The sequence below is a fragment of the Rhea americana genome, unplaced genomic scaffold (assembly GCF_003343005.1).
Source record: "Rhea americana isolate MKP2758 unplaced genomic scaffold, rheAme1 scaffold_258, whole genome shotgun sequence".
Classification (NCBI taxonomy): Eukaryota; Metazoa; Chordata; class Aves; order Rheiformes; family Rheidae; genus Rhea; species Rhea americana.
In genome coordinates this window covers 570085-585342 of record NW_028186377.1, presented here as the reverse complement: position 1 = coordinate 585342, position 15258 = coordinate 570085, and the positions used below count along the sequence as shown (strand labels likewise).

The 15258-nt window shown below is 39.7% G+C and overlaps 1 protein-coding gene across 1 annotated transcript in view; it reads right to left on the bottom strand.

The window, feature by feature from the left end:
* The window catches only part of AGPAT4 (1-acylglycerol-3-phosphate O-acyltransferase 4), an 81418-nt gene that overhangs the window by 19241 nt on the left and 46919 nt on the right, over positions 1-15258 (bottom strand). Inside the window, exons 3-5 of the mRNA XM_085307411.1 lie at positions 14645-14814; positions 7944-8105; positions 5785-5938 (exon numbers count right to left, since the gene is read on the bottom strand). Of these exons, the coding sequence (XP_085163537.1) occupies positions 5785-5938; positions 7944-8105; positions 14645-14814 (486 nt within the window). The remainder of the gene's footprint in view (positions 1-5784; positions 5939-7943; positions 8106-14644; positions 14815-15258) is intronic.

Genomic DNA, 15258 nt, shown 5'->3' with positions numbered 1-15258 from the left:
AAAGAAAAGGCAAAATCTGCCTCAAGCACACTACTTCTTTCATTGCAGAACAAAAGTAGGAAATTACTTCTCTGTTTAATAAATTATCTACCTCTGCTTTAAAACTTCTTAGCGCAAAAGAATTTTTTTAATTTACATACTATAATTGTAAGAAGGCAAGAGCTTAACTCTGTGCAGGGTGAACTTCTTAGATTATTTGTTAATAACATGAGATTACTCTGACAACAACATGGAAACCGTAAAGGAAAGTATGATTTAAATAGCTTTTATCCTTCTTTTTTTCCCTTTTAAGAGAGGCCTATATTTGAGTTTTGATACAGACTGAGTTCTTGTTCATCTGCATTAGAATATAATTCTATTGTTCTGAAAAAAACTTCTGCAGGTCAGGAACATCTTTATATGTTTATAKGCTGACAGGCCATACACACACAGTATTCTTCTTTCACTCTAGGTGAAAACACATCTCCATTTCAGGTCATAACTGATCAGTTGATAAATCAGTTTGATATTCAGTCCTTTAGGAATTCTTTTTAACATTGCACTGAAATCTGGTTGCAAAAGCAATGCCAAATTTAAGAGAATGATAGTGTACGTTGCAGTAAATAGATTTCTATTACAACTGGAAATAAAGTAACTGAGGACTTCTATAGCTCTCCCATTCTGAAAGTGCAGAAAAATAACATCTGTAAAGTGTCAAAAAGACTTAAATTAAAATTTGCCAGATAGCGTCCACAACCAAAGCAGCACTAATATGCTGTGTGACAAACTGATATTGTTTTTCATTAAATTAATACTTTGAAATTGCATAATTAGAACTGGACAAGAAATGTATTTCCCGTCCAAGAGCTTAAGAGTTCAGTAATCTCTCACTCTAAATAAAAAAAAAAAAAAAAAAAAAAAAAAAATAAAAAAAAAAAAAAAAAAAAAAAAAAAAAAAAAAAAAAAAAAAAAAAAAAAAAAAGAAAAAAAAGAAAAAAAAAAGAAAAAAGAAAAAAGTATCTTGAAAACATTCCACTATCTTCACACTAGTTTAGGCAATGTTTAAGAAGTTTTGCTTTAACTATGAAGTGACATACATTTCTTAAAGAAATTCTCTTAAAATCTTTTCCATTAAAAAAAAAAAAAAGGCTAGTTCAACAAATCAAGCCTTTTCAGAGGCTCAAAACAAATTTGTTAGGCTCAATTGCTATTTTCTGACAAATATGGCTAGGTTTTCTGTTTCATTTTTCAAATTTCTGAGCAGCTTGCTTTTATATCTTTAGCTTTTGGTTCCTTTGAAAGCATTACAGCAGACAACTACATACTCTATCGGACTTCAGAAGTCTTTAGATTACACATTTAGAAAGTATTTTCTTACATTTTTAACCGGCATCTTGAATTGCATGCATGACTTTGTGGACAAGGTGGGTAATGCCAGATTCAATGTCTGACAAATTAACCTAAAAGCCACAAGATGCCAGAGAATGCCGACACGCAGCTTCACATTAGCACAGTGACTTGCAGTGAAGACTCAGGAAAGGGGTGGGAGGAGAAGGTGGAATTCACTGTGCTGCTGGTATGACAGCCATCTCAGCCACAGTCCTTTGACTTAACATTTCCTTGCTTCCATAAAGGCAAGGTCATCCTGACCAAAAATAACCCTTCACTCAAACTGGGAAACTTGCTCTGAGAGGATGAGGAGCTTCTCGTAAGGTCAGAGGAAATCCAGGACTAAAGTGCAGCTCTTGAGAAAAAGAATGTCACTGGAAACCCCCAAACATTGTCATACTGAACTTCCTAAGAAAATCACCCTAATGTTTTCCCTCTACTATAGTACTCTCTAACATGAAAAACGGGAGGAAGAAGTTGACAACTTGGAATAATCTGCGATCTGTCATGAGGCACACCTTTAAGTACAATCTTAACTAAATAAAAACAACTGAAAGGAACTGCCTGATATATAGACAGATAGCAAAAATAATTTAATTATATCCCTTACAATACTTATAACATTTATTTTTTATGCTAAGTAATGGATTAAATGTTTTAGAAAAAAATCTGCATTTTCATTCATTTCTGTGAATACCAGTACAAGCAAGGTCTCCGATACAACCCAACAGCAATTTACTAAGACAACACATGACTTCTGCAACTGCAGTTCCCTGTGCTACTGAACCAGGAGAGATGACCACTGATACAAATATCCAGACAAGTTCAAGAAACGCTAAAAACATTCCTATAAGAAGCAGAATTTGTATGAAAAGATCTGGATTTTTTGACAGGAAGTCATTAAGTAAAAAAAAAAAAAAGGAAAAAAAAAAGAAAAAAACCTTTTTTATTTATGAAGGCAGCACACTCAATAAACCTCTTTATTTCACAGGGGATACATTAGAGGCAGAGTTCCTCTCTGAAGGATCATCAGAACAAGACTTTTTGATGATACTTACAGCCAGAATAATGTCAACCTCTTTAGACTATGGTACCTCTACAGAGGCACCACTGGTGAATATATTCTCGGGATTATAAAAAACATTGATTATGCTTTCTTAGAGATGAAGGGAAAAAAAGACCCAACACACATCAGAGGTTTTTGGCAGCCTAATGACAGACTATCTCAGAGTAGAATGTGTTCACTCATGATCAGATCTATAAAGTTATCTCCATTTAATTGAGGAGGAGGGAAAGTAAAAAGAGTTAAGAGGAATGTTTCTTTATTTTTCATTTGCATGAAAAATATTTTTGTCCAAATATATCTGCTTATACCACARATATAGTACCACTGGGTATGGAGGCAGTTCTCCATGCACGCATCTTCCTACTAATTTAAATAAACTGCATTTGAAGCTCGTTTTTCAGCACAGGTGACTCTGGCAGACTAGTTTCACCTATGCTCATCTCCAACAGACACAAGATGACTGCACTGGTTAGTACCGGGAGCTGAGATCAAGTTTCAGAGAGGACCAACTCATTGCTACCGTGACAGAGCAGCAGACCTACTTGTGGGTGAACTGCCTCTACTGCCTCCAAAACTAGCATCCATCCATCCATCCTACAGAGAGGAGCTTCAGACAGCAGGAAGCACATCACTGTCAGAAAGGAGAAAGGAAGGACAGAGGCAAAGGAAATGCTGACCTCCGTCACATCCAGCTTGGAACTGGATCCAAACATTTGGCTTCCCTTCACTGCAATATCATGCTGCAACTAGTTCCTTTACCGAGGCACTCCAGGCAGGCCCACTGCCCCTTGCGGAAAAGCAGAAAGTGTATTAGCCTAAGTGGCAGGCTCCAAACGGGCTCAGATAGCTCAGTGCTATGCCTCGCAGAGGTGTGCAGGAATATCCTACCGCAGCTTTCCTGCTCACCAAAACAGAGCTGAATTGCCCTGCAAGACAGACAGACATCAGCCTACAARGGTCATTCTCCTGCAGATCATTAGCGGAGCAGTCACTGAACTGAAGCTCTGAACGTCTGCACATCGCCACTGCTTCTTCCGCAGAGCTACAGCAGCAGTCACACTGATGCTCTTCAGATTAAGTAATTTGAGAGATTTTAACTAAGGAACACAGTCAATTGCTGGGCCACATTACAAAGCACAGCATGACAGTGAGACTCAAGGCATATACAGTGAACAAGTCAAATCATATGTATATACCAATATGAGTATTTAAAAGAAAATACAAAATCCCCAAATTACTACAAAATAGACCCTCTGCATACGTTGACACCTATAGCAACACATCTTTGCTTGGGCACCAATTACTACTGCAGGTTAAGTGAGAAAAGTGGTCAAATCCTATTGGCATTCACGTAAAAAGGGAGTAATTTCTAGAAAGATTTGTATTTTTAGATTATAGATTCTGTCAAAACAGACTTCCATCATATTCTCTAATAAATAAATATATATAAAAAGTACTTCCTCCCTCCCCTCCCTGAAACATTTATGGGCTTCCTTGTCGCTATGAATGCCTTCCAAATACTCTTCAGTTGTACCCCTTCTCTCAGGGGGGAGATCTGAATAGTAACTCAGACATTGCAAAAAATGACAAGGCAGGTATAGCAACATATCCACAGGAATTTGTAGCTGACAGCTATCTGTGATCATTTATCAAACAAGCCTATTTTCCTCAGAGGTATGTTGGCCAGATTTTTAAGCTATACAGTTCAACAGCAAGTAGGTACGAAAAACTATGACCTTCTGTGCTTCTCACTGAACCCCAGCATGGAAATCTTACATCCCCATTAGCCTTACCTTGTTGGATTTAGCAAGTCAGTATTTCTGGACTGAGGTAGTAATACACACTTTCTTAGGTACATAAGCAATTTAGGAATCTAAGTCGTCTTTTTCTGAAAGTGTTTCAGATATTTAGGAACAAACTTTTCATAAATGGATCTTAGGATCTCTAAAATTATTCATTTTCTTTTGAAGCATCTCCCCACAAATCAATTATTTGTCCACAATCATACCATGTTCTATTTGCTTTACACAGAGTAAGAAAATCAAAACTACCATCATCAAAACCACCACCTGCCCCAAACTGCCAGCTCAGGGCACAGGAGGTCAGAGAGCTCTGACTCAGCTCTTCCTCAATGCCTCGAGTCAGTCTCCCCTCCTCCTCAGCAAAATAGTCTTGCTTTTTCAAAAAGGGAAGGTTAAGTTGTGCCCTTCAGGGAGTTGTTGGATGCTGCACGTAACTTCTCTGTTCATGTAACAGATGAGATCCAAGCTGTGCTATCCATTTTGGGGAGGCAATTTGTCAATGCCTGACAAGCTACAACACTGATATCATCTACCTAATTTGCAAGAGGATATGGAGAATTAAAGAGACATGATAGACAGTAAGACAGCTGACTGCAGAACTTTCATACTGCAGCTATCCCAGATATGCCAGATGAAAACATAGCATCACTCAAGGCAAAAGGAGTTTTGACATCAATTTCAGTGCAGCTAGAACACTTTCTTGTTTATCTTCCTTATATATCAGCCCTTCTAACAGCACACAAATCCACCAAATCCAAAAAGTACTGTAGCACTACAGCTACTTAGCATGATCTGTCTTTAATTTGTCCAGAGAAGTACACAGCACAAGACTTTACTGGATTGTATTAAATATAAAGAAATACATTTTAAAGGCAAGGGAAGATTCTGACTGATCACGTTCTAAAATTGGCAAATTCAGTTGAAGTAACTGGAGGGGGAAGGGGAGGAAGAGAGAGAAACACATTAATATAAAGCAAAATTTACTTATGTTCTGCAATGTGGAAAAATCTTACTGATAAACCTCTCCTATGTATACATTCAGAAGAGGTCTGTCTCCTCCTTCCAGYTCTACAAAGGCTACTAAGAAACTCTAATGTGTTAGAATTTATCTATAATGCAATTTAAAGCAGAACATCTTTTGAAACAATTTTGGCATTGCTTGATAGAAGTATTTACCTGAAGAAATATCTACGAAAGACAATCTTAGTTTCTCTGAAGAGATATCTTATTTAACTTGGAACAGGATTTCTCAGTAGTAGAGTAAACACTAGCCTGTAGGAGTCTCATTTCTTTAGCTGAAACAGTAGGTATGAAACCTCCAACCCCTCAATACAGAGTCAGAGTAACAGAAAACAAAGCAAAAAAAAAATTAACTGTATTGTCTGAGCATTTTGCYAGTCGATCTTTTAGTTTCTGCGGACTAGTGGAGGAAAAACTTCTAAGGCTTTTCTGCTAGGACACATGCTACAGGAAAAAGAAGAGCAGGGCAAAGTGACAGCAGTTAACTGAAATAACCATTTAATGTTTGTTCCTTGTGACTTTCCTTACCTACATTTCTCAAACACTGCACGGTGACAGCAAATCCTTTCGTTCGTGGCAGTAGGTGATACTTGAGCTTGGGCAGGCCTTTGGCTTCAGCCACCTGCATGCTAATCTGGTGCTTCTGTTCTGTGAACCTTGTACCCTCGCAGTGAATCAGGAACTGAAAGCAAGAGTGGACTAGAGTTAGAAAGCAAATCAAGATGCAGACCTATTTGATCAGAGCCTTCTCTAACTCCCACCAACATGGCACAATGAACACTGCTAGTAGGGAGAGGTACAACCTGATATGCATCTGAATAATTTAACTGCCTGGAGCTAAAAGCAAACAAACAAACAAACCCATAAACCTCTTAATGATGGCAAGGTGCTCCAGTGACACTGTAACTAAAACTTGTTAAGTGTCCAAAACGAACATTTCTATCAAATGCTTCAGTGCCCAGCTTGCTTCCCCCCATCCCACTCCAACTAACTCTTTGACATTGGTACAGGGACCACAGACAACAGCAGACAGTCTCTTTGATGCCAGTGACYGAGCTGGAAACAGACGCAGGCTAGCAGATGCTGGACAACTGAAACAGCTCTCTCCCCATATGAGCAATATAGTGGAACTGCTCAGACATACACAATTATAGTTTTGCCACTGGCAGGCGTGAGAGAACAGACAGCTTTTTCAACATTTACCACTTGCTGGGTTGCTTTCGGCTAAGCCTGAACACAAACTAACAGTGAACACGGTGGAATAGCACAAACAAAATCCCAATAATCCACAGCTACAATTTAGCCCACAAAAACAGAGAGAGATGGAAGAAAGCTGGCCGAGCAGCCAGCTTCAGTTCCAGCCCATCTAAGAACACTTTTACTAGTGAATCACACATTGTTAATCAGCTTGATGAAACATAAGGAAACTGATAAAGTCCTTGTAGCCCACCTAGCATGCTCTGCTATTCTACATACAAGGTATGCTATTGCTACCTCTTTTGACACAAGGTCATCACACAGAAACACAAGTCAAAACCCCACACTGAATTAACCCCAGTGGTACACCAACCATCCTATCCCTGTTACCAGCAGGTATAACACCTTCTTAGCAATCCCTCTAGGGCAATATATAAAGGAGGGTGGTGATATGTGCTCACAAATTACTGCTGAACTGTCTAGGTTTACAAAAAGGCATTAGACTCATTTTAAAAGTCACAGGCAAATCCATATGAAGGAGAACGGACCTGGAAAGAAAGAAGGCTCCCTCTCCTATACAGCTGCTGTCTGGAAATCATTTAAACAGTATCCAAACACAGAGCTCAGTTTTGATTGCTTACGGTTGCTTGAAATCAGCAGCAATCACAGAAGAAGTTTTGTTTCAGAGCACGAGGCATATGCATCTTCTCTAGGAAACCACCTCCTAAGCAATCAGTTTTTGTAGGCCATTGCGAGGCTGCTTAAGACACCATTTCCCTAACTGGACGTCTCTCTCACCACCGTAAGAACTAGGATTTTCTGATTACTGAGAACAGAAAAAATTCAAAGGTTTTTCATTCCCAGACTTGGAAGTGCCAAGAGGACTGATGCTAAAAGATGGTGGTAGTAGTAAAGTGACACCTTCCTGTCACAGAAAGGTGACACCTATCCTCTGTGTAACACAGGCAAAGGCCCAGGGGCATCACTTCTTTAATCAGGCCCTGCGCTTCTACTGGGTCTGATARAGCACCTCCACAAAAAGAGCAGAATCACAGGGAACCAGAAAGRGAAAATACTTGTACAACCTCCTCAGTGACCCAGGAAAGGTGAGAGAGGAGCTCAGAAAAAGAGACCAGCTAATGTTTCAACACAACATCGTCACATACACGTGTTTCTTACCCAAGMGCACATGAACTCCTGCAGCTACCCCTCTCCAACTCCTAAATTCAGAGACACACACAAAATTTACTGAATTGATCACAGTGAAAATATTTTTAGAACAACATCGTTAGGGCTCCCTCCTACAGAGAAAGGAAACAGGTAAGACAGACTATTACCTAAGAAATTCACAGAGTACTCTCCCGATACTGCAGGAAAGCTCACAAATCCAAGCTCTCAGGAGCAATCTGGTGATTTTAACATATAATCTAGTTCCCTCAACCCTCCAGGCACTGCAGCACCTCCTACTCCACTCATTAGTCATCACTCACCCAGAAGTTTTCGGGGTAGTCTCGGAGATTCAGCAACTTCTGCATGACTGTTTTCCGATCTTCCTCCCATTTACGCTTGCAAAAGACTATCTCCAGGAAATACCACATCCAGCCAATGACAGGCATGTAGGAGAGCTCCTTTTTTGCTAGCACTTTGGAACTCTGTGAGACAAAGCAAAGAAAATAAAACAAAATCAGACTATTTACCCAGTTCTGCGTGAACGTGATACATGCACAGCTGATTCCTGCTGAGCAGTCCCAGTTTTAACACCAATACAAAAGCAAAAGCAATAAAATTTCCTGATAGAATCTGATCCCAGGTATCTGCATGAAAGAAGACTTCTAGAATTAAAAAAAAAAAAGAGAGATTACTCCACCCAAGCCCTGAAACCAAAAACACATGCCAAATTCCTTCAAACACTGAGGAATTCATGCAAAGACCTGAAAAAAACAACCGTATAAAATAAAGTTCTCCATTCAAGCACACCCTGGGCTGTGGCAACTCAAATTTCATTAAGGTATCTTGCAGCTACGCTTCTCCCCAAAGCTAAGGCACCTCACCATGATGAGAAGGCTACTCTGGATAAGAACATGATTCACAGAATCACTGCAACACAACAGCATACTGCTGCATRTATCTGTATCACACATGTTTTATCAAAGCTACAACAGAAATAAAAAAACTTCAGTAGTGTTTAGATATATCTGTGGAAGGGCTGGGGCACACTTACACTAGTGAATTCATCTTCAGTGTATGATTCTGGAGGAAATAAAGTACAGGTCCTGCCTCATAGGTGCAAGACAGACACTAAAGTCATTTGTTTAGACTCTCCCCAGGAAGTGTATAGCATATCAAACACTTGCCAAGTTTCAAATCCTAATCCAGATCCTAATTCCCTGCTTATTTCCAAATGACACCCCACTGAGCAGAACTGATTCTGCTTGTTCACTTCCTGTCTTCCAAAGCAGTCCACCTCCATGAGCTCTTACACTGCACTTTGTTATTTAATGGCTAAAATGGCATGTATGTGTGTAAAAATTTCAGTACTTACTTAAAAACAGCAACATTTTCTAGAAAACAGATAGAGCAATGACAGTCCAGTTTGCATCTGTTATATGACTTTAAGCCATTCCATCCCAGTGCTCCTCAACAGGTTCCAGGACGTGAAGTTTCACTAGCAGCTATTAGTTAAGCAATTACCATTTGCTTTCATTTTTTGGCCATTGTTGTTCATTTGATTACTAGGGAAACGGGACTTGACCTAATTCTTTATCTCAGCTCATTTCTCTCATCTTATCTCTTTCCTTGAGAAGAAAAATGCCTTAAATAATTAAGCTACCTAAAAGCTCATGAGACTTGGAAGGGAAGTGCACATCACAGTTTTGCTAGTAACTTACACAGAAGCAGAGCAGGAAAAAGACACAAGACTATTTTAGTTCCAAGAATGCAAGAATTAATTCTGTCAAATGATTCAACACATTGCAACACAGCTCTGTTCCTCAAATATTGGGAGGTTTCAGGAGTGGACCCAGGTCAGAACTCCAAACCTCAGCCTTAGGGGACCACTGCCCACCTCAGTCACAACCCAGGAAGCCACGAACCAGCAGCTGCTGCTGGCTTCCTATCCAAAGCCACTGTACAATGAGGCAAACAACAACTCTGTCACCTAAACAAAACAGAGAAAAGAAACACCCTCTTAAAATTTATTTATTTATTATATTTTAGAGGATGTGTGTCCAAACATATCCTATGATGCCATATTAAATCCAAATAATAAGATGTGGCTGTCTGCCTACATGAATGATCATAACAGTTTTTAACAATGTAGCAACTAAAATGCATATAGGAAGTAGGGTTAAAAAGTAACTGAAGTTCATAGAACTATCAATGTCTGTATGAGTTCTATGCTGATCTAGCAAAAAAATCTTTTCTCACACCCATGTTTAAGGCCATGCTCAGTTTCCAACAGCAATCTTCAACAAGAACAGTTTGTATTTAAAATCAGATTTTCCTGGTATAATGGTTTAATTAGGGTTAAAAATGATCATTTATGCTTAGCAATTTCTGATGAGAAAGTTAAAATAAGATAGTTTGCAATTACAGTTTTCTGCACTGTTCCCTTGCCAAGGAATAAAGCCTGCTGACAACTGTGGCTCCTTTTTGAGAAGCACTTACTTGATGTCAATATAATAATCCAACTGGAGTAATGTTTATGTTTGCTAATGTAGACAGACCTTCAGCAATAACGTGAAACTCAAGACACTGGAAGACAAACAGCTGAACCAGAAGAATTAGAGTTAGATTAATAAAAATGGCCTTTACTTAAAAAAAATCTTCATCTAGGGAAAAAGGTTACTAAAAAAGCTATTTTATCACTGCTTGGATATATCAAGCAATGAAGCAAGTTACAGCTAACGTGGTGAATCTTGACAGGGAGTGTACTAATGTGTTTTTGGTGTAAATCCTCAGTGATATCTGCCTTCTCAGAACACATCTGTGATTTAGAGTTTTGGTAGCCAGCGGGCCCCCTTTTTGGATACTGAAGTCCCTCAGCACCCACCTCAAAGCTAAATTCTATGAATGTGTTTAAATGCTGATGCAGTAGCTCAGCTGTCCACCATGGAAGAGGACATTAAGTACCAAGACTGCAGTGAATGCCACAGGCAAGAAAGCTGAAAGGCACAGMAGAGCACAGGAAAGTGACTGGGACCATGTCTCTGTTCACGCCATAAAGCAATGCACAGCCAAAGCGGAGTCAGCATTTCCCCTAGACAGTGTGTTAGCACAGAGTGGAAAAGCAGGGAACCCACAACACAACAGCCACAGTCGTTGTGGCTCAGGGCTGTAGCAACAGCCCTGGCTTTCATTAGGAAATACTGGTGTGGGCACAGCTCTTCTCTGTTGAGGATGTGCTGCTTTTACCTCTACAGAAACCCAAGCTGGCACCACTGTTCCTTACTTCACTGCTTGCTGTAGCCAGAGTCAGAACTTCGACCTTCCTCCCGCAGTCTGCGTTGCCCCCAGCAGCACGATGATGACTTAGCATTGAGCATCAAGCTCCCCTATATTGCCATTTTGGGCTCCATGTCCCTTCACACATTATTCAGGTCTGGCAGTGCAAGGAGGCAGGTAAATGTGCCTGACGTTTGTCAAAACAGCAGAACAGGAAAACAAGAAGATCTCTTCACAGAAATAGAAGTGGAATATAGATGCAAGTCACTTATAAGTTTGGACTGAGCAAAAATTTCCTATGATTTGGTGCTGCAAACACTTACACATCAGTAACTTCAGCTGCATATGGCCCAACTGAAACCAGTGAGACAACCTTAGTGACTAAAATAACTTGCAAGCATGAAAGCAAGTGCAGAATTGGTGCTTCATGTAGTCATTTTCTTTTTCTTCACTAAAAATGAATAGGTTTCTGTCTCTTACTCAGCACTGTCAACCCAGTACCTCTTAGGACTGCAAACGGGTGCTCCAAAAATATCATATTTCTAAAACAAAATCAGAAACTAAGATAAACGTTACAACTGATAATCTTTTTTCTTTTTATTGCTCCCCTGCTTCCTATGTTCTTAGCAACTCTTAAGTCTCTTTTTGCCAGTTTTTCCTCTATATTCTTTAAAAACCTTCATGAAAGCAGAGAACCTCATGCCATTCAAATGCAGGAACTGAGTCATTAGGAGAGGATACAATTTCACAAACCTAACAATAACACACAAGAGAGTGTAAAACTCCCCCTCTCCTGCTGAAAAAAATAAAATCCACAACACACGTCAAAAAACAAAAAACAAAATCACATTGATAGAGCACTATATACACTTGTTGGGACTAAGGCAATTTGGCTATAAGGCAAAGGGAGAAAGCCAGTCCTGCAGAAGAGAGGTGAAGGAGCGTAACAATGAATAGATTGAGTATCTGTTGCAACTAAAATCAGGAGGAACAGTTTTTATATCCTGTTGAAGAAAGCAGAGAAAAAGGGAAGGGCTCCTCTTTTGAGGACAAGACGGGAACTACGGTTTAAGGAAGTTTAATTTTGTTTTTAAACAGACAAAACCAATCAAAACAAAAAGTTACAGGATGTATTGGTTTTGCTTAAGAAAAGTTCAAGCTGTAAAATACTCAGAATTTGGGTAATACTTGCGACATCGTTAGTAGCACAGTCACTGTTTGCCAAGGCTGTATGTCACACCAAACCCTGTTGCTGCAGCCAAACGGGCCAGTCCCACTCCTCAGCCTTCCCCTTCTCCCTCCCAGGCAGCCCTTTTTCATTGAATTAGCTATGGTGGGAGGGACAGAAGGGCTGCTTGAAACTTGCCACCACAGGGCACACAAGCACAAGAAGCGATGCACAAGATGGGATGGGATGTGCAAGATTCCCCTTTTCAACAGCAGCAGACATGAGATCCACTTACTAAGATATTGCAGATGCTAAAAGTTTCCAGGCAAACTTCATGGAAGAGAAAGCCATTGAATCCACCTCTTGCCCATAGAGTCCCTGCAGCACAAATTGCTGGGGGCTCGGACTGTACTTCGGGGAAGTCTGCCTGCACGTTTGTCTTGGTCTCCGTAACTCCTTTCCCAAACATCTCCTCTCTATCAAGAGAGGGTAGGACTAGCCATTAGAACAGCAGTTCTTACATTCTTGGCTKTGTTGCCACACCAAACCCCGCAGTTTTGCACACTGCACTTTGGTGTAGCCAGCACAAAGGCAACGCAGCTCACACTTCCCCATGCTCACTCACACATCCGCTCCTGCGCTGCATCAGCTCAAGTACCAGTGTGCCAGCACAGTGGACCCAATCACGAATCTTCTCCAGGATAACAGTTGTTGAGGTGGGGTTTTATCCTGTGGTGGTGGTTTTCTTTTCTTTTAAACATGGCTTGAGATGAACCTGGATTGATCTCCCCCATCACAGAAATGCACTGCTTTCCAATAAAGCCATATATGCTAACGAGAGCACATGGAAAGGCATGGTAAGGGCAGAACCACATCTTCCATTAGCAACCACCAGCTTAAAGCTTTGTATATCTCAAGTCTAGAGATCAGTCTCCTTCTGAGTACCTTCAGTTCCCAGCAAAAAATGATAATGGAGGGAAGTTCTGCATGTTTCACAGATTATAGTTTAGTGAAGCAAAATCACAGCACATCACTCAACAGTGAAATAGTTTATATGTATCCAAAATTAGGAAAAACACAAATTGAGTAATAGCTATATGTATCCAAATACAGGAAAACTTATTTCCACTTAGTGCAACACAGTACAAAACTGTCCAACACTTAACGCTTCTAGGCAGTGCTTTTCTTATGAATAAGAAAGAATATAAAAAACAAAAACAATTTTGGTTATCTTGGGAAACTATAAAAAAATTAAAGCTAATGAGATTCAATTCAACCACACACCAAAGTAAAAGATGAGATTTTTGACCTTGTAGGCCCTTATTAGCTTGTACAAAAACAATTCTTTCATTTTTTACAATGTTGCTTCCTGAAGAACTTAATCGTTTGTGATCCTCTAAAACAGTTTTATTTAGGAACTGTGGCCATTAGGCTTAGAACGTTAGAAAAGCTACACTAAAGCACTGCTGTACAATAAACACACAGAAGGCAGAATGCTTTTGGCACATACATCTTCTCTGCCACGAACAGGTTTCTCTACCTGCACTGCTGTCTTTGATAATATCCTCCAACTGAGTGCTCAAATCCTAGACATTATAGGCAAATTGTTCCAGAGTAATTAGGAGCCAACAGTCATTTCAGTAATATGCTGGGCCTATAATGCTTGCATTTTGTATTTGTACTGTAATATGAAAGAGACTGAAGTCAAGTCTCAAAATCCAGCAAATTCAAAGGGCCCAAATGAAAGGTAGTAACCAGTCACAGTTTCATGCAATCCATCAACACGGCTTTGACAAGTGGCCAGGAGTATAGTTAGAAGAGGATGCTATAGAAGATCAAAGTAAGTTATTAGTCTGTGTTCACAGGAGGGAGAAACTGTTTTCTGAATACCTTGGAGGTAGAAAATGTCGTCACCACCACAGAATTAAGTCAAGCTGGCTTATGAGGGGAGCTTGAATCATCCCTACAAGCTGACAGGGGAAACAAAAAAACCCTGAGAACACACACACATGTACTCCTAGTCTAATACAATAATACATTCAACTATAGGTAAACTCACTATAACTACTACCCCACCCTTCCAGTATAACCTGGTTACTGTTTTCACTTCAGCTGGCAGCTCTTTCATTCTGAGAAACAAGAGAGACTGCATCATTCAAGCTCTGGGTGTCCTAGACATATTGGAGGATTTGTAAGATGACACCAGAGAAGGCAGACAAATTCTACAATTTACTTGGAAAGAATTACAGAGCAGCTCATCTTTCTGCAGCACAAAGAACCATAATAAGTACCTAGCAAGCACAGAGAAAGGAACAATTGTAATAAGCTCCACAGGTTAAAAATATCTCCTTCACCAACTTTAACTGCAATGCTTTAAAAATTTCTGTGAATGCCCTAACAATCCTGTCACGGTATTTTAAATACTTCCACTGCATTGCTTTAGTTCATCTCTCAGAATCTAAACAACAGGTGAAGGAAATCTGAACAAAGACCTGGTCACTTACAAAAACAAAGAATTTTGGGGGTTTTCTTCTGCATCATTGAAGAAAAAATTTGTTTTAAATGCTAATCAGAACTCACCCCCAAGACCCCAAATCTTTCACAAAAGTTCCAACCACAGAGAAAGTCGATTTCAAAGTTGTGATTAAGGATTACGATGGCATTCTCTTTCCCGTACTTGTGGTAACTCTCTGGGTCAGTGTAGAGGGTGCAATCCGTGCCTGACCACCACTCCAGCAACATCACCATCTCTGGAACAAACAACAACAAACACATGAATGTACACAGTATGTATATAAACCCATAAATCATTAGTGTGTTGAAAGCATTGGCCCCAACAGCACATGGCAAAGAAAAAGCTGCAATCAAGCTGAAATGCTGAACATAAACCGCATAGCCACACATTTTGGTGTAACAAGGGGCTGGGGGAAAAGGAAAATAAAGAGATGACATGGAAAGAGGGAGCAAAAAACTTCCACAGTGATACTGAGGAAAAGCAGTCATTTAAAAGTTGCAATTTAAATATTAAAAAATTCATTATCAGAATAAAATTAAAGTAAAATTAAGATTTACACTTCATGATATTTGCATGCAAGTAGTACAACAGAATTACATGAAGAACCAAACAAGCTTTTAGAAGAGAGAAACGTGCCCATTTTCATCACATATAGGTCCTCCTACTTCTAAGAGCTCTG